This window comes from Rhineura floridana, chromosome 4, assembly GCF_030035675.1.
Source record: "Rhineura floridana isolate rRhiFlo1 chromosome 4, rRhiFlo1.hap2, whole genome shotgun sequence".
NCBI lineage: Eukaryota > Metazoa > Chordata > Lepidosauria > Squamata > Rhineuridae > Rhineura > Rhineura floridana.
The window spans coordinates 192353056-192379804 of NC_084483.1; the positions used below are offsets into that span (position 1 = coordinate 192353056).

The 26749-nt window shown below is 41.9% G+C and overlaps 1 protein-coding gene across 26 annotated transcripts in view; it reads right to left on the reverse strand.

Moving 5' to 3' along the window:
* Positions 1 to 26749, reverse strand: part of NRXN1 (neurexin 1) — a 1438606-nt gene that overhangs the window by 198526 nt on the left and 1213331 nt on the right. For all 26 annotated transcript variants that reach the window (XM_061625672.1, XM_061625683.1, XM_061625674.1 and 23 more), the window contains one exon: positions 19954 to 20125. In XM_061625672.1, coding sequence (XP_061481656.1) covers positions 19954 to 20125 — 172 coding nt within the window. The remainder of the gene's footprint in view (positions 1 to 19953; positions 20126 to 26749) is intronic.

Sequence of the window (26749 nt, forward strand, 5' to 3'; positions counted from 1 at the left end):
TTACTTTTTTGAACTACTACTCCCATCAGCCCAATCCAGTGGCCATGCTGGCTGAGGCTGATGGGAGTTGTAGTTCAAAAAAGTAACTTTTCCAAGCTCTGGTGGGAAGCAAAGCCAGGGGTTGGATGGGGTGGCCTGGGCAGAGTCCTGAGGGACACAAAGGCTTTGAGACCACATCAGATGAACTAGATGAACCTTTGCTCTGATCCTGCAGGTTTTTATGTTCTGAAAGAAGAAGAAGGGCATGTATGAATGTATGTACATATGAAGTTCTACTGATTGGTCTTTTTTCCAGTTTTTCATCAGTTAGTATCTCCAAGAATGCTAGCATTCTGGTGCAAATCAAGAAGTAGGATGTAACGTATAATCTGAACATGTTGCCTAATTAACGGCAATATTTTGGGGTGCAGTAGAAGATACAATAGATAAGAGACAATGGCTAGGATGCAAAACTTGCATTGTTTTGTTCATGAAACCTGGCAAAATATTGACTTTGAAGGTTCTTGGAAAGTGGTCAACACATTGTCTATGCATTGACGGAAAAACGAGGGGAGATGAACACGAGCATTTTCCTAAAGTGAAATTGAAAGCAAGTTTGGGGATTCATCATCGGGTGGCACATCTAAGGAATGACAAAGTTTCGAGAAGACCAAGAAATGTTTCCTCAGGGAAGTCCAGGATATTGCTCGGCTGTGATCAGATGTCACCTAAAGTGAAACACAAATGGAATCTCAAGGTTCCTCTTCAGGAGAAACACCTGAGTATTTTTTCTTTCTTTCTTTAAGAAATAGATCCAAGACATGTGCAATTTCTTGGTGAAGGAATGGTTAGGGTCTGCACACCCCAGAGGAAGAACGGAAACTTGCAGGGACTTTTGAGGGGATCCACCTCCCTAGATTGCACTGGATTGGATTTCGGATGCTGTTGCATGCTGCCCCTGTAAGAGGAAAGCCCAGATGTCCTCAGCATTAGACCATGTGAATGAAGTAAAAGAGACAGTTTCACTTTTCATTGGGTCTGCATAATCCTTCGCCACTATCAGGGACAGTTTTCAGTTAAGCTGAAATTGTTTCTTTTCCTCTAATCTAACTTTTTTCTGACCTGGATTTCCCCAGTGAATAGTAATAGTATATTACATTGATTTCACTTGTTTGCTAATGTATATACGGGGATGCTTAAGAAATTCAATTTTTGATCATTCTGATGTGAACTGACCTGATCTTCAGCTCCTGGACTAATCCTTTGGATATTGATCTTCAGATTTTGCAAAACAATACAGTTCTCCGCTCAGATATCCCATACATACAAAATGTGCAATTTTGGGTAAAATACGTTTAGATATGCATGCATTGGGAGAAAATATGTATTTTATCTACCTGATTGTCCCTGACCCATGACAGGGCCTTCTTGGTAGCAGTTCCCCATTTGTGAGGTGTGTCTGTCTTCCTTGTTATTAACATTCAGGAGGAATTTAAAAACATCCCTATTCACTCAGGGATTTGGTGGCTGAAAGATACTGTTCCTGGCAACTTTGAAATTATTGGTTGTGAGGTTATGTGGTTGTTTTTAAATGTTTTAGAAGTTCTTCACTTTTTGAAGGATTGTAAATGTGTTTTGTTTTGCTTTAATTATATTGTTATTATTTTGTTGTTTGCCACCCTGGGCTGCTTTAGGAGGAAGACCAATTTTTTTAACAACAATAGCAATAACAATGATAATTTGGGATTAAATGCATATTTAAATATTAATCAAATATTAAATATTTAAATGTAAATGTATGAATACATTTTTGTACTGATTAATGGGTGGAAGAGATTTATGAATGAACACATGTGAAATTGACAAGGTTCAGAAAAAAGACTAAGCCCCTTGTGCCCCTTGTGCCATTACTGAGGTCTCACTTTAGAACTCCATGGCCACTCCATAAGGAACTTGGCTACTTCCAATTTGTACAGGAGCTCTGCAGAGCATAGCAAGTTGTTGATTCTCAATTCAGAAGCTGGAGCATGGCTACTTGCAACACAAGCCAATGGAAAGAAGGAAAGGTCATTGTCTGGGCAATGCAGGGCAAATCAAAATAATAACAATGTTAAAAAGGAAATGGAGCCAAAGGGGCCTGCACTGATGGAAAATGGCATCTAAAAGATAAAAATCTGTTCCCTGTCAGCGGCACAGCCAAAGAAGTAGCCCCTGTTAAGAGAAAGCTTTAGCTATGTCTAAAAGTGGCATTTCAGTGTTTGCATTTTATGCCTTGCAGATATTTGACTATAAAAGAGCAATACATTTGAAATTGAAAGGTTTAAACTTGTACACTCAGGGGACTTTGTTTGCTAATGCTTTTTGCAAGGCAGAGTCACAGAAACTGTAAATTACAGTTGCAGAAGCTCAGAGAGATAAAAATCACAAGAGTGCTCAGGCACCTTACTTGTGCAATGAGCAGCTCATGATGCAGTGGCGTAAGAGCCATAAAAGGTAAAGGTGTCCCCGCACTTATAGTGTGAGTCGTTTCCGACTCTTAGGGTGACGTTTACTAGGCAGACCGTATATATGGGGTGGGATTGCCAGTTCCTTCCCCGGCCTTTCTTTACCCCCCAGCATATGCCCGGTACTCATTTTACCGACCACGGATGGATGGAAGGCTGAGTGGACCTCAACCCCTTTTACCGGAGATTCGACTTCCTCCTTCCGTTGGAATCGAACTCCGGCTGTGAGCAGAGCTTCGGCTGCGTTACCACCACTTACCATTCTGCGCCATGGAGGGTCATGTAAGAGCCATGGGGACTCCAAAACCGTTCCATTTTAAAAGACTTTGATCAGGAAGAGCCACAACGTCTTGATGAAAGAATGGTAGGAAGTAATTTACTGCAGCAACATTGTATGTTAAAACTGCATCCTGCCTTCCTTGGCCTGCTCATGAAAATCAACACTGCAGACAACAATGAGTGGACAATGGCTCCTGGTGACGTTGCCAGCTGCTCTTCAGTCCAACTGGAAATGAAGAGCTGGCCCTTCCCTATGCTTTTGACTGTTGGCATTCACTAGCATTCACTGTCAGATTGGTCCTTTTGCCTAATTATGGCAGAAGTATTAGTGGTAGGAAGTATTAGCTACTTCTAGAGCATGCGCACACCCCCACACGGAATAAAGCAAGAAGGGATGCACATCTAACATTTGATATTTCTTTTTTAAAAGTTCCTATCACTAGTTTCCCCCACAAGGAATCCAGATACTCTGACAACAAGTGCACCATCCGTAGTCGTCTTGCTTGGTGGCTTCTTCTCAGAAGGACCCTCCATGTCTCCATGGACTGCTGGACAAATATGCCATTTATGTAGTGCTCTCAGGCTTTTGTCTTGACCTCTGCATCTCTCAGTGAGCTCCCTAAATCTCTCACTTTTGCATTCACAGCTGAACGGGCTCCTTGCCTGCTACCAGCCACTCTTTTATCCTCCAACATTTTCCTCTGCACTATCCCATCTTTTCCTAGACAGCAGAACACGACGAACTAATGCTATACATCACATAACTAATGTAGCTGCCATGACATATACCACTTCTATGAAATAGTATATTGTCCTAGACCAGCGGTTCCCCAACTTTTTTCCCCATGAACCACTTGAAAATGGTTGATTTTTTTGGTGGACCACTTCATGATTCCTCTCCTTGTTGTAACAGTTGCGATGCGCTGTGCTAGATGCTGTATGAGTTTTAATTGCCTTTTAATTGCCTCTTTTATTTCGTATGTTGTACTTTTATTGTATTACAATTTGCATTCAATTGAATTCAAATTGCATTCCAGTCAAATACACTAAAAGAAATGAAATGAAGCAATAAAATGCAATTAATAATCAATAGGAATATTTTATGCCGACATGCCCAGACCACAGTTTGGGAACCCCTGGCATGACAATCCACTACAGTTCCCTAAAGCAGGCGTTCCCAACCTGGTTCCATATGGATGTTTTGGATTCAAACTCCCATCATCTGTGACCATTGGCCATGTTAGCTGGGGCTGATGGGAGTTGAGAGTCCAACAACATTTGGAGGGCACCACATTGGGGAAGTTTGGCCTAAACTAAAGTCTTTTTTTTTTAACCATCCATTCCACCTGTTCCTTTTGCTCCCTCGCCCTTTAATACAGGCTAACAAAAATGATGTCAAGCTGCTTCTTTTCTCCTGAGGGGAAAAAAAAATACAACTGCACACTGATTATTCAGGACACAAGCTGCAACTCCTTTGTTATACTTAACATTTTTAAAGAGGGAAATGGATAATCTTTCAAAGAAAACAGCTCCTCTGACACAATTTGCAAATCCACTTTCTCTCAGGAAACTACTTGACCTTTCTCACAAAAGACTGGAACACAAGAAATCGAGTGAGGATATTACCGCTGTCGCAGCTTTACAGATTTTTCAGGTGGCTTCATTAACGGAGATGTGTGTGCCCCCAAATGAATGCATTATTAAAATGAGCTGCATTGCGCTCTTTAAATATTAGCAAATAAAAGCCGCTTTATTTTGAAAATGCTTGCTGCCAAAGATGATAAACTATGAAGCCAAACAGCCAGCTCTGAAACAGACAGCCTTTTAAAGCTAAATGCTTGAAGGTTAGCAATGCAATATTAATGAGCTCTTCCACTTAATAAACTTATAGGATTCGCAGAATGATCTGTATCCTATTATGGATCCCCAGACAAAACTCCAAGTGGAGTTACTGGCAACGAATCAATAGAGGGGAAGAGAAACAGGCCGCTGTGCCCCCCCTTCACCAATTCTTGTTGATGGAAATGCATATGCACAAAGTTATTTCCTCACATCAGCCTGAAATATGGCATACAAACAAGGTACACCGCGGCATACAAATCAATATTCCAAGGAGGATCAGGGTGAAATATGCACAGCCAACGATGATCAGAAATTATTGGTGTGGATAGTTGGTGGAGACCGAAGCATGCAGCTAGCAGCGCAGAATGAAATCCAAAAGCACTGCTGGGTCTAACAGCCAGATGCTTGAAATGTGATAAAAATGGATGAAAACAACCATGCTGCACAAGGCCCTGTTAAATCTTTATTTCCAGTATCTTGTTCTTTTTATCTGTGTTTCTGTCAGTGGAACCGCACTGAGGAAACAAGCACTGTTGTTCTAACAGCTTTTCCTCCCTTAGGAGAGGCCAAGGAAACTTTTGAAAGAGTCCTAGGGTCATTTCGAAAGTGCCTTCTCTGCCTTCAGCCTAGATGTAACTCTTGACTAAGAGAATAACTTTCATCTTTGCGTGTGTACATTGTTCACCAGGAGCTGGCTGCACACTACACTGATTGATTGCTTTGGTGATTGTGATGTCATTAAATTCTGGGGGGTGGAGGGTTTTTTTCAGGGGGATCAGGTCTCTGAACTGAGGGCTAGCCATCCCTGCTTTAAGGCATTGGTGACCAACTGGTGTCATGGGCCTCATAGGTGGAATTAGTGCTACATCTGAACAGGTCAGGAGCATGAGGCCTAGAATCCTGAGCTCGGATGCTGCCTTATCCCTGTTGTGGTGTACATTAGTATATTTGTTAAGCAGAGAATAACAGCAGTCTGAAATGTGTGTGTGCCAGTGTGCGCACGTTTACCTAAGGGTTATGGGCCCAGTGATCTCAATGCAGGGTAAACACCTGCTTTCTTAGGTAAACGCGCGCACACTGCCACACACACATTTCAGACCGCTGTTACTCTCTGCTTAGCAAATATACAAATTTACACCACAACAATCCCTTCCTCTGTAGAAAAGCAGGGGAAACCAAACCAATGCACAGGAGGATGCTTATGAACTGTAGGGCTCCATTTCTTTATTTATTACATCTATATCTCACCTTTCCTCCGAGCAGTTCAAGGTGGCGAAAAAACATGGTTCTCCTCCCTCTCCATTTTATCCCTACAGCAGCCCTGTGAAGTAGGTTAGACTGAGAGACAGTGACGGGCCCAAGGCCACCCTGAGAGCTCCATGGCTGAGTGGGGATTTGAACCCTGATCTCCCAGGTCCCAGTCCAACACTCTAACCACCGCACCACACTGGCTCTCTATCTCAGGGAGAAAACCATAGCTCAGTGGTAGAGCACCTGCTTTGCATGCAGAAGGTCCCAAGTTCAAACCTTGGAATTTCCCATTAAATGGTCATAGCAGGATCTCTGCTCGGAACTGTGAACATTCACTGTCAGTTGGCCTAGGCCAGGAATTGGAAACTTGTGGCCCTCCAGATGTTGTTGGACTACAACTCCCATCATTCTTGACCATTGAACATACTGGCTGGGGCAGATGAACATAAGAACTGGAGCCCCAGCTGGAGGGACACAGGTTCCCCATCCTTGGTGTAGAAAGAACTGATCTGTAGTGATTGGTGCAGACTTGGGAAGCCCAGGTGATGTTGGTAGCTGGAGATGTGTCCTATGTCAGCTTCAGCAGATGCAACCCTCTTCGGAGTGGTTTGACAGTTATCCTTATTTCTTAGATTTCTTACCTGCCTTTTACCGCAAGCTCCCAGGCTTGATTACTATAATGTGTTCTACATGAGGTTGGCTTTAAAGATGATTTGAACACTTCATCTGGTTCAGAACGTGGCTACCAGAGTCTGGATGGGGAGCAAGGCAGTCAGATTCTATAACAACATGGTTGACACTGTACTTCCCAGACCAATTTACAATGCTGGTTTTAATCTTAAATAGTTTGGGCTCAAGCTGTTTGATTATTCGCATGCGCCCATATCAGCCTGCCTGCACTATGAGATCTACAAGAGAGTTCCCTCTTTTGTGTCCACGGCCTAGATCGGTGAAGTTGGTGACCCTGAGGGAGGGGACCATTTCTGTGGTGGCCCCTCAGCTTTTGTACTCCCTGCCAGTGGATCAATGGAGGGTTCCCATGATTCAAGCCTTTCAGAAGGTCTGAAAGACATACTTCTCTGTTGTCTTTTGAACACCTACTCAAGACCTTCCTCTTTCAACAAGTCTTTCAAAAGTCTTTCCCAGTCTTTTAGAGATCTTTCCCAGTCTGCATCTATAATGGAATTGTTTTAATACGTTTCTAGATGATTAAATTGTTCATTTGTTGAGTGTGTGCCACCTTGTGCTCCTTTGGGAGGAAGGACAGGAAAATAATAACAACAACAACAACAACAATAATAATAATATAAAATGTTTTAGGTAGACAGGCCATGATCTGAGTAGACAACTGTGTGTGTATATATATATATATATATATATATATATATATATATATATACACATAGCTCTACCACTGAGCTATGGTTTTCTCCCTGAGATAGAGAGCCAGTGTGGTGCGGTGGTTAGAGTGTTGGACTGGGACCTGGGAGATCAGGGTTCAAATCCCCACTCAGCCATGGAGCTCTCAGGGTGGCCTTGGGCCCGTCACTGTCTCTCAGTCTAACCTACTTCACAGGGCTGCTGTAGGGATAAAATGGAGAGGGAGGAGAACCATATATATATTGTGCTTTGATTGGGACTTTTTGCCCCCACTTTAACTAAGGACTGAATCTCAGTGGGTATGCGTGCAAAACATGTGTTTTGTCACTAAACTATGATCCTTTCATTATTTTGGGGGAGAGGGTTAGGATTTCTCTCTTCTTTGGCTTTCAGGACTCATTCACAATTTTTTTTATTTTTTATTTTCTGAAAAAGGCACGAGCAGGCCTCTGCTGGGGTTGCTTCTGTACAAAACACAGAGTATGTGTCCTTGATGACACGTCAAAGCAGTTACCCAAATAAATCACAGAAGGTACCACATACGTGTGTGTGTGTGTGCGTGTGCATGCATGGGGGCGTGAATGTTGTGACAGGTAGGGTAGGGTATCTTCCTGCATTGACATATTTACTGTACTTTGCCCAGATCAAGATAGTTCCCCTCTGAAAAGGTCAGAAATGCTCTGAAACATTTTCCTAAAACCAGTAACATAAAGGTAAAGAGATGGCCGTGGCAGGAGGCCAGCCAGGAGTCTAGGCAAAGTGAAAAATGGCATCCTTTTGTATGGAAGGCTTCAGTATTATTTCTATTGAAAATCCTTTCTCATGTTTTACATTCAAGAAGACTCAATCAAGGCTTAGCTGGTGTGAAATGCAAAGCTGAGTCATTAATGAAAGTAATGAGGCTGTTGGATATAGTACTGGAATGGGAAATGTAAAAACAGAGGATGGGGCGAGTGGAGACAATATGCCTTCTCTACTGGAGCCTCTTGCAATTGCAGAACCAATTGTGAACCAGTGACAGCTACAGAGTGAGTGTGCAAGGTAATGTACTAATGAGAGAGGGGAGAGTTGCTTTCCCCAGGGGCATTGGTGAATTGGTGAACTGCTAATGGCTTTCTTATGCTCTTGCCTCCCTGTCTCATCAAGCACTCCCTCCCCTAGAAACACTGCCACAGCCATGCTGGATATCATTTTGTGCTGCCATGTCTTCCTACTGAGGAACCTTCCTGAGAATCAGCCCCAAATGGTGCTTGATTGCTGAGGGGATATCGATAAAGGCCTGGACTGACAGTCTGGCAGATCTGGCAAATACCAGAAGGGCCAGTGCTGGTGGAACAGTCTTCATAAAACTACAAATAAATAAATAAATAATGTGATGGTACGTGAGCACCGGCAGCAAGAGGCTGCCCAGTGACCTCTCCATTTACCAGAGGCCCAGGGGAGGGGAGGGACAGATCCCTCTCTTTCCTCTCTGCCTTTGAGCTCTTTCATCTTTCCCCTTTCTTGCCAGGGAGGGTGCTTGAGGATGACCTACGTGGCTGAGCAGATCCATGGAGACGTAGTCAAGGCCAGGGACGCATTATGACTTCCGTGAGCCCCAGGCACTTTTCCCTTCGTGGGCCCCTTCCTCCATAAAAAAATATTAAAAATTTTATTTTACGACTGCGTTGGTATAAAGACGAATATAATCCAGCCTGGATTATATTCGTCTTTATACCAACGCAGTTGAAGTATGTATCTCACTTATTGCAAGAAGTAAACTGTGCTGAGGTTAAGTGGGCCTCCTATCTGCCATCATTCAGTTGGCGCCTATGGCCGAGGCCATATTGGCCATACAGTTTACAGTCACTAAGCTTCTCACTATAGTACAGAATAATAGTGCATATATCAAAGTGTTCTCCGTACTCACAGTACTCTTCGATTCTAAAAGTTCATTTTTTTCCTTCTGATTTTAAATGAAATTAAAACTTTTTCGTGGGCCCCTAAAAGTATTGTGGGCTCTAGGCACTGTGCCTACTGTGCCTAATGGATAAGTTGGCCCTGGTCAAGGCTTCAAGGCAAACCAGGCAGAACCCACTCATCATACTGTTTGGAGTCTACCGGAGGCGGCAGCCACAGGGATCAAGCAGGACAGAAGGAGAGGGGAGGGGAGAAAGAAGCAGACCACCTGCCATTGCTTGGGGGGGGCATCTCTCCTCTTCCTCTCTTTGGCTGACAAGTTGGTGTCACCTTGCCCAGACAGCTGGGTCAGAGAGGGAGAGACTTGCCTCTCATCTGGGCAGGTGGCTTCTGGTTTTCAATGGGGGATGAAGGCAGGCAGAGGAGAGTGAACAGCTGAGATCTGAACATCTTGCTTCCTCACTAGCCTATGCAAAAACTAGGTGGGAAGTTCAGCAGCACAAGAGGACAGCTGTTCAGTCCAGCAGGGGTGGATTTCTCGACCCTGATGTGAAGCCCAACACCAGACCTGGAAGTGTCTCCACCAGTCACAAGACTGGGGGGAGGGACTGACTGAGTGTGGCCATTCAGTGGTGATCAGGAGTGACTCAAGCCAAGATAACATCCTGGTGACTGTCCAGGACAACATAAACCAAGATGGGATGCCTGGCAAAGAAAAGGGCAGCAAGGACACAATTTCTGGTGCCACACACCAGGAGCTCTGAGGCAAATAACTAAAGTATATTTAACTATTTACAGGATTATTTCTTTTAAAAAAATAAATAAATAAACATATGTTTTTAAATGAGATAAGCACAGGGAAAAAATTGGCATATTCTGAATCTGGGCTGTAGTGCTTCAAAAGCCAGGAACAATTTTTGGACTCAGCCCATCACTGTATCGACAGAGACAAAGAAGAGACAGATGTGAAGGGGCAGGGAAAATGCACAGACTGAAAACAAAAAGCCCCTCCCAAAAAAGTGGGGTTGTGAATGGGTATGAGAAAGAGATGAATATCTCCTCAGCTACCTGAATTATTTAGGTTTTCTCTCTCTTTTATCTAGGGCAGACAAGAGTGTCACTTTTTCCATTTCCAACATGAATGATAGTGACTTTTCCTGAATTAGTTAGCTGAACAGAAGTTGTTGTCCTGAAGACATGAAGTCCTTTTGCACTGTCACACCTCCCCATGCTGGCATAGCCAGAGACAAATGTGACCATTTTTTTAAAGCCTTGTGGCACAAGGATATCTCAAAACACAATGTCATTACACAGAAATTAATTTTGTCTTTTGTCTGTTGGCTTCATATTTGGGATAGCAAATTGTCTGGCTCAAAGGCCCAAGCCAGCACTGAATTTATGTTGCCTTTCGAAAGGCTCTGGTCTCAGAGCTACCTCAGGGCTGCTCTCGGATTTAATGGAAACACGATGTATCACTGGTATGGCATGACTGGCAAAGCGGGTCGACTGCAGGGCTTGTGAGCAGGTGCTAGCATAGAGGATAGGTCTAGAGGACCCCTGGCATTGTACAAGCCCCATGTAGGGATGGGGGAGGATTTCAGTCTGGTTTGCTTTATTTATGTATTTATTTATTTAATTATTTAATTAATTAATCACTTACATCGACAGAGAAATATAACAATAACAAAAAGAAAAGGATTCTAAAAACATTCTTAAACACAATTAGTAAACCAAAAACCCTATGAAAACAGTCACAATTAAAGACATATTTTTGGCTTTTTAAAAAAGGTTTCCCACCATTGGTCTCTATCATTGCTCTGCCATCTTTCAGGTCAACAGTTTAAGACACGCTTCAGGCTTGATGCCTAACAAAATGTGATTTGTCTCCAAAATGAAAATTGTTGCTATTCATTGCATCTTTTCTTCCCATTATGAGTAGTTTTTTATGTGGGAGAGCAGTCAAACACATGGCCTGTCTCCTACCTACATTCTAAAAAAATTACAGTCTCAAGAGGGCTATATGACATGCTTCCCAACACCCCCCCGAAAACTGGAAACAGCTTAAAAAGACGTGAAGTTCTAAAAACAGTGTTCTTCTGTTCTTGTATTTACCATCCTTTGTTATGAATCTTTTATAAGGAGACTGCATTTTCTAATGTTTTATAACAGATCTGGGAGCACAGCTGCTCATTTGACATTTCCCTGCCTCTTACAAAGAAGAAGCATTATGTCATTTTTACCAAAGGATGCTGAATCTGTCAACGGTGAAGTAATGGTGAGCACGCTGCACATTTTATTAAAATATGTATTTAATTACAGAATCTGTTGCATCCAAGAAATGATAAGCCTTTGCTTGTTTTTACCAGGGTCTCCAAGATGAAAAAGGGAAGATGTGGGGAGGGGGAAGGAGGGGGGGGAAACCTACATGTACAAAAGGAAAAAGAAAAAGGAAATGCCTATCTCCTGACTTAAAGAAACATTATAAAGCATTATCTGACAGAAAAACCTGATAAGGTGTCATTTTTTTAAAAAAAACAACAACACTGACTTGAGAAACTTTATTAAAACCATTGATAAGAAGAAGAGACTGTATGTCACTGTGTGGGGAGAAAAAGCCTGCAGCCCAAGAAGTCTGGAGGGCAGAGAGATCTGAAAACCTTTGAAAGTGTTGGCTGGCTTTATATGGATTTTATTAGAAAGTAAGCTATCAAAGCAAGGTGGAAAAGATGTTCGCCACTTGCAAAATGGCCAACCACTTCTCCAAAGCTTACAAATGCAAACCTTGGCCAAAAGTGGCTTTCCTCAATTTCACTGCACTGTTAGGATGCAAAGGGGGGGGGGCATTTTGACAGATGCTTGAGGACCTTGCAAACGGGTGAAATGTTTGCTCCATTTATTGGCACTCACACACCTGCTGTCCACCATGATGATGATGATAGCTAACCTTTTGGGGGCTTTTTCCCATTGGGGTATTTATTCAACACCATTGGAGTCATATTATGTCATGGTGCAGCTGTTTGTTTCTTTCTCTGTGTAATGTTGATATGTTTTTATAGTTTTTAAATATTTTATAGTGCTGGTCTTTGACAGTAATAAACGATTGATTGGTTGGTTGGTTGATTAATTGGCTGTCATCATCATAATGATCATCCTTTTCATCTAGGAGGAATCATTGCCCTCACTCTGATTCGGCTTCAGACACTATTGTCTACTCAAATCTCTTGGCTATATAGCATTGCCATGAAAAGAGTGACCGGGATGTGCTTTCTTGAAACCAGTAGCAGCAGCGGGGATGGCACAGGTGCCTTCTGAACACTGAGCGTCGGTGCTGGTTCCAAAAAGTGACAAGGCGTGCAGAGTGAGGTACAATATGGGCACAGTGGCAGAGCCAAGCCAAGGGTCCTGCTGCCATGCACCTCCCACCTTTCTCTCAGGAAGTGGCAGCAACACTCAATGTTTGGACAGCAGGCGAGCAACCTTGCCCTGCTGGTGCTTGAAACCCTCCTCCGCAAACTCCCTCTAGGGCAGAGTGCAGTCTCAGGACAGGAAAGGGACTGGATAGGGCAGGATCTGTTCATCCCTATGGAAGATATGCAAATGAGTCTGATTTGCATAAAGTGTCCCAGAATTCTACCTCTCATTGATGGAGAATTTTGGATTGTCATAGTGAGGCATTTCCCAGAGCCTTGATGATAAATTCTGGAAGCTGTGATACTCATGGTATCACAATGAAACAAAAAGCAATATTGTTTTTTTTGTGAAAAAAATAAAACAAGTGACAACAAGGTTGAAACTTTATCAACTGTACAGCTGCAGCAAAAGGTTTTAAACAGGTAAGCAGGTGGAGAGGACTTTCCTGTTTTTCTTGGCAGAGAATTAATCAGCTTTGGTGCCACAGGAAGTATAGGTGATAAAAGTCTCATTTCTTCAGTCTCAGTGAAGGAGGGATCAGCTGTACGCACAGTTCAAATGGAGAGGCATCTTAATTAACCTGCTGGTCTTGCTTATTCTTAATTAAACCCAGAGGCAGGTAGGAGAGAGAAGTTAAAACACCATGGCAACAAGTTTTTAAAACAGGCAAAGGAACCAGAGCCAAAATGCACTACGGGCACAGAAATTAAAGGTAATCATACCACTGGGATGTATGCTAGGCATAATTCAGTTTTAAGATGTATTAGCAAGAACTAGGATGGTGTAGTGGCTAGAGGGCCGCACTATGGCCTGGGAAACCAGGGTTCAAATCTTGTTCAGCCATGAAGCTCACTGTGTAACCTTGGGCCCTTCACTATCTCTCAGCCAAACCTACCTCACGGGTTTGTTATGAGAATTGAATGGGGAGACGCAGACCCATTTACACCACTTTGAGCTTCTTGGAGGAAATGGGGAATCTACATGTAATAACAATACATATTAATGAAATAAAAATGCATTAGATAGCAGCATGTTGAATAATGCTGGAAGCTATATCAAAAAATATTATGTCTCTGCAGAGGGTCAGTTGATAGAGTGCAGGATTATTATTAGTAGTAGTAGTAGTAGTAGTAGCAGCAGTAGTAGTAGTAGTAATTTCATCAATGTTTACATGAAAGTAAGGATAGAAATAACAAGAAACTTTAAAACCAAATATAAGAATAAAAAGAATCTAACATGCTTATCCATAAATATTTGTAAAAAGATATATCCAATCCATCTCAATAAAAGGATGAACAGAAAAAGAGGTGACTGATGTACCTGATTACCCTCCAAATCAAGGGCCAAAAACCTGGGTAAATAAACATGTTTTTGCCTAGCACCTATGAATAGATGGCACCAGGTGCATCTCTCTAAGAAGAGCATAGGTTGGCTCTGTATTAGATCTGGTTCCTATTAAAATGAGTGTAGGGAGAGATGTGGCTGAGGGAGAATGAGGTGAAGTCAATCCACAGCCAGAAACATGGAGGATAAGGCTATAAATGGCTAGCAGCCATGATGGCTCTGCTCTGTCTCCATGGTAGGATGCAGCATGCTTCTGAATTCCAGTTGCTGGAAACTTCAGGAACGGAGAGTGCTCTTGCACTCAGGACCTGCTTGAGGGTTTCCCATAGACATCTGGTTGGCCATCGTGAGAAAAGGATGCTGGACTAGATGGGCCATTGGCCTCATCCAGCTGCCTCTTCTTATGTTCTTAACAGAAGAGCCTCCTGGTTGTTCAGGCCAGGAAGTACAACTGGCCCAGAAACCATTACGAGGGTTGGAGAAGAATATCTGATTGGATCTATTGGTGTAAAGAGGCTTCTTTGTTGGTGTGACCTGTCTCCCCACAGTTCATTTCATGGGCAAGAGCTGAGTGGGGTCAACACAGGTGAATTCCCTGCGTACTATCCCCACAAATCCACATGAGTCACTTTAGAGTAGGGAAGGACAAATCAGTCTATTTTCAGACTCCATCAGTTTCACGTATGTTCATTCATAATCCCATTCTGTCTCATTTCCACATAATTCTTTTACTTTTTTTTTAAATCACATTTTTGTATACATTTGACCTTAAAACATGTATTTAGTATTTAACAAAATATGCATTTTATACAGATTCTAGAAAAGAGCTGTAACCCCAAATTCAGAGAAGTCCAAAAACTGTGTTCGAATCTGCATATTAGTTTGGAAAGTTCAAATCAGGATAGTTTGCTTACAAATGCAAACCAAACAAAACCTTTGAGCTTCCCTAATTTAGAGACATGGGTTCAACTCTCCCAAGGATTAATCTCTCAATTTCCAGACTCATTGTTCTGAGAGTTAAACAATAAATATTGTAACATGCTTTGCAAACTAAAAGAGCAAAGTTTAAAAGATTAGTTGCAGTGGAGTAATACAAATCTTCCCCAGCATCTTTCTCAGATTTTAAGAGGTAAAAGCTTCCAGAGAAAAGAAACAAGAAAGTTAAGCATGGATCCACAGTTGCAGTTGTTTTCGCTTGGCCAGAGATATAAGCTTTCCAGAATTTGTTAAGTTATGGAGGAGTGAGTGAGAACCCCCAAATAAAGCCTCACTTTTTTTGCTCATGGGGGGAAAAAGATACAGGGGTTTTGTTTGTTTTTTAATTTTTTTTAAGGGAAAGGGAGAATTGAAATTTTGGTGAAACTGAAATATATGCAACACTTGATTTCTTATCAACTTTTATTTTACTGCTTTTACAGCATAACAATCATTTATTACTTAGCATATAAAATTGTACTGTTGTGGTATATTGATGGAATTCAGTATAAATGCCTTACAGCACAATCTTAACCATGTCTGCTCGGAAGTAAGTCCTATTGAATTCAGTGGTACTCCCAGGTTAGGATTGCAGCCTTAGTTTTTTACAAAATTGTGAATGTACCCAATATAAAAGAGAACAAGAAAGAGAACATGAGAAGAGCCTGTTGGCCCATCTAGTCCAATATCTTGTTTTCAGAGTGGCTAACCAGATACTACAGAAAGCAAGAGAGAGCACTCTGCAAAACTAAGCATATATATCTTAGTTTTTACCGTTTAAGAAGAAGGAACAAACAAAAGTTGAAAACGGAAATTACAAACATTGTGGTGAACAAAGGAAGTATGATATTTGGACAGATACAGTCTCACAGAGTCACAGTATGAAGGACTAGCTGCATATTTCAATATTGTCTTAAACTCTATAGCAACATTTAATTGATTTTTTAATTGCAGTTACATTAAGGGAAAAAAGAGAAAGAGTAAAAAAGGGAAGAAAAGAAAGAGAAACCCTATAGAAACATTAAAAATGCCGAACTCTTCAACAGTGTATAATTACATTATAACATATTAACTGTGGACCAAATTTGTCACGTTTAAACAATGAACATATCCTTGATAACACTGCCATCACATATCTCTAATCAGAATCAGTTTCTGGAAGATTAATAACTTCTTATTCTGAATCTGAACCTACAAATTTTGAGTTAGTAAAACATCTTTAAAAGCATTCAAAAGCTTTCATTCGTCTCAAAAGAGAAAATAAATTCATGCGCCTTTTCCCCCAGTGTTTCCCAACATTTCATTTCCTGCCCCCTTTGGAAAAAAAGGAGCAGGAAGTCCTTCGACAAATCTCTTCTACCCCCCCCACTGGACTTTCACATTTCTACTCTCGGCAGGCTTCAAAGATGGGCAAGGGCAATTTTCAACATCCCTTCAACTAGGGATAATTCCAGAGATGCAGATGGTTATATCAGTATGCCCTTTGCCCTTGCATCCCCAAGAGTTCAACAATTCTGGATTCCCTAGAGCTGCATGAACCTAGCAGTGGTGTGGTTTAGGAACAGGGACTTTAATGGAAAGTTAGAGCTAGTCAACTGCAGTCACTCCATGGAAGAGTATAACAGACAGTGGAGGGTAATAGGTAAAAGGTCTAGGGAGGGAGCAGATGAATTGGGCAACATGCAAGGCAGAATACAGGGCATCAGGGTATGGTGCTCCAGGGTTTTCACTACTCTTTAAAGCAGCCTTTCCCAACCAGTGTGCCTCCAGATGTTGTTGGACCACAACTCCCATCAGCCTCAGCCAGCATTGCCAATGGTCAGGAAAGATGGGAATTGTGGTCCAACAACATCTGGAGGCACACTGGTTGGGAAAGGCTGCTTTAAAGGCATGAACTGTAAATTGGGATAACCAATGCAGTGCCCTCCAGATGTTGCTGGATTATAATTCTCATCAACCCCATGCAGCGTGGCTAATGATCAGAGATGACTGTAGTCCAGCAACATCTGGAGAACATCACGTTGGGTACCCCTACTGTAAACAGTGGAACACAAATCAACTAGGTGCACATGCAGACACACCCATGCGCAACACACACCCATGCCATGGACAGCCACTGTTTTTAAGCACAGGCACACACTACAAAAGGGAAGCATGATGGGGAATATAGAATTTGAGAGACAGAAGATCAGAAATTCGCTAAGGAAGATACAACATTTATTTTTATTTTTTTTTAAAAAAGGAGGGTATGAAGATGGTGTTAAATCAAGACAGGGAGGGGTAGAAAAGAACAAAGAATCAGCTTTTGCTGTTCTGCTACGAATAAAGGCAACACGATGATACTGATAAAAGCTCAAAGACAATTAAATATCAAGAATGACTGGCCTGAGCCAAGCAATAACGCACACAGGGGGATTCTGAGTTATGGCTGAAACTGTGGCTTTAATTAAGCCCAGTCGTAGCTGCAGTGGGAACTGTTAAAAATCAACACAAAGGCTGCAAACACTTGTTTATGAAAAGTTTCTAGATATTCCTCGTTATCTCCTGAACAAGAATTGATCCATCTTTGCAATTACCACCAGCACAGGTACTGTGGCAAATCAAAATGACTGTATACAGTTTTGGAAGTCAATAATCACATGCATATCCAAATTCAAAGTATCTTTTGAGAAGAGTACCTATCAGTCTAAGGATGCTTCACCGCAGAGGTTTTTAGTCACAAATGCTTTCATTCACTGGAGACCCTCAAATGTCGACATATACCCTTGTTCCCCTCACCCACCTGCACAGAAAAAACAGAGTATCTCAAACTATGTACAGGAAGCTAATAACACCACCATTATTCACTCTACTCTCCATGCCTAATGTGCAACTTGACAACATCCAGCACCAGCTGGGTTCCAACAGTGCATGCAGAACAACCCTGCAGTGTTGCACAGCAGCACAAGCCCTACGCTGGCAGAAGAGTCTTTGTCCCATCTGCTTTGGAGGTCCTGTTCATGTGTCTGCAGGGAAGAGCAATTAAGCTGGCAGGCACGGGAGACAGGGTCTTGTATGTGGTGGTTCTATACCCATGGAACTCTCTTCTAAAGAAATTATACACAGCTCTTTCGGTGCTTTCCTTTATTTATTTATTTATTACATTTATATCTCACCTTTCCTCCATGAAGCTCAAGGTGGTGTACATGGTTCTCCACTCTTTCCATTTTATCCTCACAACAACCCTGTGAGGTAGGTTAGGCTGTGAGCCTGTGACTGGCCTAAGGTCACCCAGCAAGCTTCATGGCTGAGTGGGTGTTTGAACCCTAGTCTCCTAGGTCCTAGTCCAGCCCTCTAACCAGTACAACACACTCGCTCTTCAAAATCTTTTATGTGATTTTGGTGATGTGATTACCAAATCCAGTTGGACCTACAAAGCCTAGATCCTGTTTCATGATAATTTATATCACTTGGTAAGCCCACCATATTTATGTGTTATACCTGTTACATTGTAAGGGCATAACCTTGAAAGGTGACCTATAAATCTGTTAAATAAATAAAGAAGACAGCCCAGAGGATTGAAAAATGTGGTTTTAAACTGGTGCTTAGCTGTTAGCATACAGATTGGTCTGGGCAACTCAACTGAAGCACTCAGTTTTCCATCTGTAAAATCAGAACAGTTAACTACCTCTCAAGGATCAACAAATAAAATGACAACTACAAAGCATTTTGGCATATGAAAAAGTATGATTGGTTGTTGTTGTTATTGTTGTTGTTATTAATAATAATATGAAGAAGAAGAAGAAGAAGAAGAAGAAGCAGCAGCAGCAGCAGATATGGAGTGGCATGTCAACAAACCATAACCCATATCTCCATGAGACATATCAGGTTTATCCTTTGCCTTCACCAGGGATTGGTGAATTCAATCAGTTCCATTTTGTAAGCATTGGAATGCGCCTTTACTACAGAGCTTGACTGTTCAAGGGAGTCAGATTGTTCCAGCCCCTAGATTAGTGTTCTTGGAATAGTGCAGGCCAGTAGTGACTCGCTTGGTTGGGTGGAGCTGCAGCAATAGCCTGCCAGCAATGGTATCACACTGCTGCTTACCAGGAGGGAGAAGGTGGAGGTGACACTGAGGCTGGGATTGTTCAGGCACACTGGCAGGAGGGCCAGATTGGCTCCACCAGTATACCCACACATCACTGACCTCATTGCTGCCTCGCCCCTCCAGCTCCCAGTAAGCAGCAGCAACACCACTGTCAGGAGGCTACTGCTGTGGCTCTACCCCACTGGTTGAGTTGCTCCTGGTGCACACCTGTGAGAATCAATGGCAGGACATGCACACCATCTTTACAATATATGATGCCCACCTTCATCCTCACTGGCCTCACCCAAGCTCACAAGGTTGTTTGCATGCCTAAAACAATTGTCAACTCTGGGTATATAATGTATGGTCCATTGAAATCAAAGGACTGTTCACCTAATGAGAAACAAGATTTCATACCTTTGGGAACAATTGGTAGGTTAGGCCAGCTTTGATGAGGGGGCTGCAGAATAAGTGGTTAGTGGACCACAGCTATTGTGCTTAAATGAACACTCTTAAAATCAATTCCATTTTTCTTTCAAGGCACTGCTTCTTAGCTTCTGTGCCTCTTTTAATACACGTTATTTCCCAATCTCCGCAAGCTATAGAAAGCTGGTTATAAAATAATCACAGACAATGTTTTCCTTAATAAACAACCCCCAGTTGCAGATTTTTATTTTCTATTTTGACGTGTCATGCTGCTTTTGCCAAAGCCTTCCCCCCACTCTAAATATACCAGCACACTAATAATTTTTGTTTCTTTTTTTTAAAAAAGAATTGGTTTCTCGGAGCATTGATATCTACATGACTTCAGTTTTATTCATGTGTCAAACTTAGTTAAAAGACAGTCTGTGTTGTTTTTTTCATAGCCTACAAAACAGTCACAATTTTTCATGGCAGAAAAGAGCACTTAGATGTCCTGAAGAAGCCGGGATCCTATGCACCTACACAAACAAATCCACCACGTCACCGTTCACCCTTCCCCCTCCCTAACATCAATCCAACCTTCTGAATTTACATCCTTACCTGCTGGGTAGCGTTCTATGACCGGCCAGTTGTCCACCTGTAATGTGGCATTACCACCACTTCTTGTAAAACGTACTACGTGGTATTTCCCATCATTAATGATTGCGTTGACTTCTTCAATTGCGATATCATCTGTTCCGACATTAAATTTAACTCCAATTTTTCCTTGGTGCTGTAAAGAAGAAAAACAAAAACAAAAGAACAACCACAAGGTTAACTGGGAGCTCTTTTAAAACATTTAGATGCAGTGTTATGCAGATAAAACATCTTGAAAAGATCTTTACATTTCTTTAGGTTAGTACATGGCAGTAACAATCTTCTTGACCAGGGCTGAACATCTTGGGACTACGGGTGGAGAAATCTGTCCATGTTGGTTTCTTTCCGTTTTTCATTTTTCCCCCAATCTTGCCACATTTCTCCACCAATTTTTGTTAAAACACTCACAAATCCTGGCTGCCTTCAGACCATACATTCAAAGTGCTATCATATCATTTTAAATCATCATGGCTTTCCCCCTAAAATTCTGGGGACTGTAAGGGTGCTGAGAGTTGTTAGGAGACCATTGTTCCCTTCACACAGCTACGACTGCCAGAGTGGTTTAACAGTCAATCTCTCTTCTCAGGGAACTCTGGGAACTGTAGCTCTGTGAGGGGAAGAGGGGTCTCCTAACAACTCTCAGCACCACAAAATTCAGAGATGTGCGAATTGAGAAGGATGGCTGCATTTCAGTTCACATATCGTTTCAAGAGTGCAAATTAGGCACGTTGCCATTAAAATGCACCCTGAACCAAATTTCTCCCCCATCCCTATCCCCATCACCAAGCAAACACAGCCCACTTCCCATTCATGGTGGCTTAAACAGATTCATGACAATCTCACGGCACCTTGGAGGTTAATGGAACCTTGGTGGAATTCATGCATGTATGATAATCTCTGCTTGGCTTGCTATATCACAAGCTGCAGAGGCCTGCCCTTGGCTGTTCAGTATGCTTGCAAATTGCCCCCAAGAACATAGTCCAAACAAGCAAGGTTGATGCTGAAGAGTCAGGCGTTTCTATGGATAGCAGCAGAATGACTATAGCTCAGTGTTACAGCATCATCTACTTGGTGTGCAGAAGGTCCCCGGTTAAATCCCTGGTGTCTCCAGGTAGGGTTAGTAATATCTCCTGCATGAAACCCCGGAGAGAACATAAGAACATAAGAAGATCCTGCTGGAGCAGGTCAATGGCCCATCTAGTCCAGCATCCTGTTCTCACACTGGCCAACCAGTTGCCCATGGGAAGCCTGCAAGCAGGACCTAAACACAACACTCTCCACTCCTGTGGTTTCCAGCAACTGATATTCAGAAGCATACTGCATCCAACTGTGGAGGCAGAACATAGCCATCATGGCTAGTAGCCATTGACAGCCTTATCCTCCATGAATTTGTCCAATCCTTGTTGGTAGCCATCACTGCCTCTTGTGGGAACAAATTCCATAGTTTATCTATGCACTTTGTGGAGAAGAAAATTGGAAAGCAAAATACTTCTTGAGGCATTGGGACTCAGAAGGTCAGTACTCGGAATAATCACTTACTCCAAAAGCTGAAGTTAGTTGAGATTGATTTGGCAACTTATGTGGCTCTGCCAAGGATATCAAAAGTCCACTCCAGATCTTAGTGGCTTGGAAACAAAGTTACGCTGGGCCAGATCCCATAACAGATGTCCCTGGAGACAACCCATATACATGATGGGGAAAAAACTGGTTCTCTTGCCCTGCCTCCAGTGTCCCTGGATGTAGTATTGTAGCAATCATCACCATCATTTTATGTGTATGCCACCTTTCCACAAAAAATTGTGCTCAAGGTGACTTACAACCAGGTGAACAGAAATACATCTCAAAAACAATTTCCTAATAACAAAAATAATAAAACAGTAATAAATCAGCTGGGACTGATTGCTACCACCTGTCCCTCTTTGGAGGGATACATAAGCCGGCTGGCTGGGGTGGCCTGGGAGACCCAGAGCCTGCAGGAAGAGAACATCGCCGCCCAGGGAAGGAGAGTCTGCTGCTGCTGCTGCTGCTGCTGCTGCTGCTGCTGCTGCTGCTGCTGTGGGATCACCACCTCCACCACCCTTCCCTGTGGGACTTCTGCCTGACAGACCTGCATCCTGCAGGACCAGGCCCCAGGTACCCAGCCAGCTGGGACTGACTGCTACCATCTGTCCCTCTTTGGAGGGATACATAAGCCGGCTGGCTGGGGTGGCCTGGGTGTGTGTTTGTTGTTTGTTTGTTTGTTTGTGTGCTGCTTTTTTTTTTTTGTGGGATTAAGGAGGATTAATTTTATGATGTTTTAATTGGAAATTGGTTTTAAATTGTTTAGGACTGTGGTTTGTTTTTGTATATGTATAGTATGTATAGCTTTTTGTTATTGTAAGTCGCCTAGAGTGTCCACTAACCTGGACAGATAGGCGACCAATAAATAAAATATTATTATTATTATTATAGCAAAAAATATAACAGCAAGCAAAAACAACTTTTCAATTTTATGAACATAATAAAACAATAAATAGGGCTTACTTATGAAGAATCCAGTTTGAGTAGAATAATTTCACATGGCTGATATTCTAGATAAATTCCAGGAATCAACCATGTGACCAAGGCCTTTTCAAATCTATTCCCCTTGTGCAGACATTAGAGACAATCCAGCTATGGCAGAAGGGGGAGAGAAAGGAAGGCACTGTCTCCCTCTATACCAGCCTTCCCCAACCTGGTGCTCTCCAGATGCTTTGGACTACGGCTTCCATCATCCCTGCTTCTTGGCTCTGCTAGCTGAGGTTGATAGCATTTGTAGTCCAAAACATCTGGACGGCACCAGGTTGGGGAGAGCTTCTTGGTAAGAAGTGTATGAAACAGTTTACATCCAATATGGACAACAGGTATTTACCAAGCCCAAGCAAAAGAACTGTTAGCCCTGAAATGAAAAAATAAGTTTGTTTCATCTCTAATTGAAATAATAACAACACAAACTGTAATCGTATCACTGGAAACAGACGATGTATCTATCAGCAGCGTTGCCCCTTCTTCAAGACAAGTATCCACTCCAAATGCTATTATCCATTTTAATTATTATTGAAAAAGCATCCATAACTCGGTATTTATAGCTTAATGAAGTATCTTGCCGTGTTCATTTAAAAATACTGACTAAAGCAATTATTGATTTGTGTTTCCACAGCAGACAGGCAACATGCTTCGTTTCTGAATAATGACTCTTATAAAACTAAAATGAGAAAGAAGAAGCAACATTGCAGAGTGTGTGTTAGGGGGGAAAAGAAAAAAAGGAAGAAGTTACTGCTGGAACCTGACTAAATAAGCGATGTTGCTGCATCCTAATTCTAGAAATGAGTTGCAGCCACTGAAATGTAAGGTTCAGAAACAGACAGAATTTAGCATCCAATAAGATTTCCTTATTCTACAACCTCTTGATCTTTCCCCCCCCTCATTGTAAAATATTTACATAGCTTCTTGGAAGTGTCTCTGCACAGAAGCCATTGCAGAGACTTCAGTGTGGTGGTTGTCCAGTGTGTGCAACAGTTTTCCCCTAAGAAATAAGGCATGCACCAACATCAGTCCAATTCTGGAGAATGCTGAAAACATTTATGTTCACCATGGCCTTTGCTGGCTATTGATGTCTGTCCTTGTTGAACATTAAGGATTTTCATCAATATATGCATCTTCATGCACACTTTCCCATAATATACACATCTTTGTGCATGTTATGTGGTTGGAGAACTTCATCGCAAAATTCAGAGAAGTGTGACCTTTGAAGGGTAGCTGTTTGTTTCATTTCTTGTTTCAGGAAGTGCAAATTAGGCAATTTCACATTAAAATTCAAACTGAACCAAATTTCCTCCCCATCCCTGTCTACAACTCAGAAAATGGTGTTGGCTTACACATCACATGACAGAAAAAAATATAGCAGCCATATTCTCCAATGGGATAGATAAAAGCAGATTCATAAATAACGGTTCTCCACCTAACATAAAGAGTGTGGTTTCTGTACTAAGGCAAATTTCAAGGTGCGAAATTACAGTTCTGAACTTTCCTGTTCAAAACTCCAAAATGGCATCTCCAGGTCAAAGGTCTTTCTTCTGTCCTTGTCTATAACTGTAGAGAAAAGCTGTCTAGACATTTATATCAGCCAGAATGAGCATCCCTAGAGAAGCTCTTGACCAGTTCCTTGTTTCTCTGCCACCTTTCTGGGGTTTTCCATTGAATTCTCTTATTCAGTAAGGCCAAGGGACTTATTTAGTATTGCTATAAAGGAAAATTAAAAATTAAAAAATCTTCTTTTCCCTGCCTCCTCAAAATAAAAATAAAAATAAAGCTTGAATGTAATTAATAACTTCATGTCATGTTTCAGGAAGAAGGCGGTAGAAAAAAACAAACCCAAACCTTGGCTACAATCCAGAGCACACTTACCTAGGAGCAGGTCCCTTTGAACACTGTGGGGCTTACTTCTTAGGTAAGCACAGGATTGCACTGTTTGAGATATTTCTTGTTCATAACCAAATCCCAGAACCAGACTGTGTGAGAATGTGTATTCGTCCCAACACTTCTTACAAGTTAACTGACAAATTGTGCAATCCACCTGTTTTAATCACCCACTTACTCTGCTATTCATATTCAAAAGAAAATATGAATATATATATATATATATATGCAAAATTGCTCTTGTGCTGTAGCAATCACCCCTCTGACTAAATTATTGAACATACAGGAACTTTTCCAAAGGCACGTGAGTATAAAATACGTGCAGTTTATTCAAAGTTTTCCCCTTGGAAATCAAATGCTTTGACATAAAAAGCACACCAAAACAAAAACCTGGCCAATTTTTGAAGATGATCTATAATCACGGTATTCATACGCAACCAAGCTTTGCCTGCTTGCCTCCACTTGATTCCTATGGAAAATTTTACAAATAGAGAAAAAGAAGCAAAACACCTTTCAATTAAAATTAAGCAGGTGCATGCAAATGATATAAAGCAGGCGCAGAAAAGAGCCCTTATGTGAAACAATCACCACTGAAAGAAGAGGAACAGAAGGGCAGCAGCGCAGCAACATGGCTGCATATACAGTCACACTGTACGTTTAAAGCACATTATGTCCTCCAAAGAATCCTGGGAAATGTCGTTTGTTAAGGGTGCTGGGAATTGGAGCTCTGTGAGGAATAAACTATGGTTCCCAGGATTCTTTGGGGGGGGAATGTGCTTTAAATGTGTTAAGTGTTTGGTGTGTGTGCAGCATAAGAAAGCAGCACTGAACAGCAAAAGCACAGGAAAATGAAATATAAATTCAAGAGTGCAAACATATGAGAATATGTACTGGTAGACAGAAAAGGAGAATTTTCTGTCTGCTTTGCAGGCAATTCCTTAGTTCTTTGAGAACTTCATAATGACCCATACAATGAGGGTAAGGGCTGCAGAGGGACTCCTCGACTGAGAGAACTGCTGACAAAAGTGGAGAGAAACATCACATCTGCTTACTAATAACCAGCAGACAAGGAGAGGTTTGCAAGGGGTCTGCAGAAATAGCCTACTGGAGAAAATTACCAGTAAACCAGCAAAATACTTCACACATTTCTTTGGAGAGGTAAGGTTAGGGCTGAGCCAAACTGTTAACATTTCCAGAGCAAAAGAAGGCAAGTTGCCCCCCTCAATGCTCCCCAAGTCCCCTGTTCTTGCTTTTGGTTTTCATTCCTGTTTGCAATCCCTGTACTCTCGGCCACATTTTTCTTTTCCATTGCTACATGGTCCTGACACTGCAGTCCTAGTAATGCTTACACAGAAGGAAGCCCCTGGGAGTTCAATGGGACTTACTCAGAATTGCAACAACAGCTGACCCCATACACATTGAAAAACATGCGACGGGGTAGCGAGGCTGTATGGATTAGCCCTCCACCTGGCACATGCAGCAACCACATGGGTGATACTTTGCCAGGTGAAAAACTCATGAAACAAATGAAGCAAATGAGAAAAATAAGATGCAACTTAATATTTTGGGGCTGTATAGGAAGCAACTGGCTATGGAGATCTAATGCTTCCGGTCTGTTATTTTCATATTTAACTTTTAGTCACTGGGTTAGATTCAAAAAGTGCCTGTTCGTTCTTGGAAAATTCCTTTCACGAGCAGGACGCCTTGGGGAACTTATGTGGGGCTATTTGATATGTTTGTGCTGGCTTTCAGTGCCCTTATAAAGCCGATGTTTTAAATGGATTAAAATTCTATCTTATTGGTTACGTTTTGGTGTGTATTTTATAAACTGATTTATGAAGCATCTCTCTTAAAACGTGGGCTATAACCCAGTTAAATAATAAAAGAAAATGCATGTTAGGAGCAAAGCGGAATTTTCCCCATCTTGCTGAACATCAGGCTGTATTATAAAAGGAAAGACACGTTAAAGGTAATCCTAAAGGTGTCAGGGTAGGTGGGTGTGTGGGAAACCAGAATTATAAAATGTGTGCTAAAATTACAGTACAAATCCCTTACGTTCAATGGATGGTAGCAAACTTCTTAAGGATAAAGAGTCTATTGCACTAAAATATCAATCTAAAACATGAATAAAGGCTGGCTGCTACATGTCACATATTGCAAAATGTTGACTGCTACTGCAAAACCCTAGGATGTCAAATACTAATGGTGAAGTTCAAGTAGGGTATCTGTAGCCACAGGAAACATTCACAGTCACAATTTGCAAGAGAGCATCTTCAGGAATATTTTGGGGACAAAGCTGTTGCAACTCCCAAAGGGTGCCTCG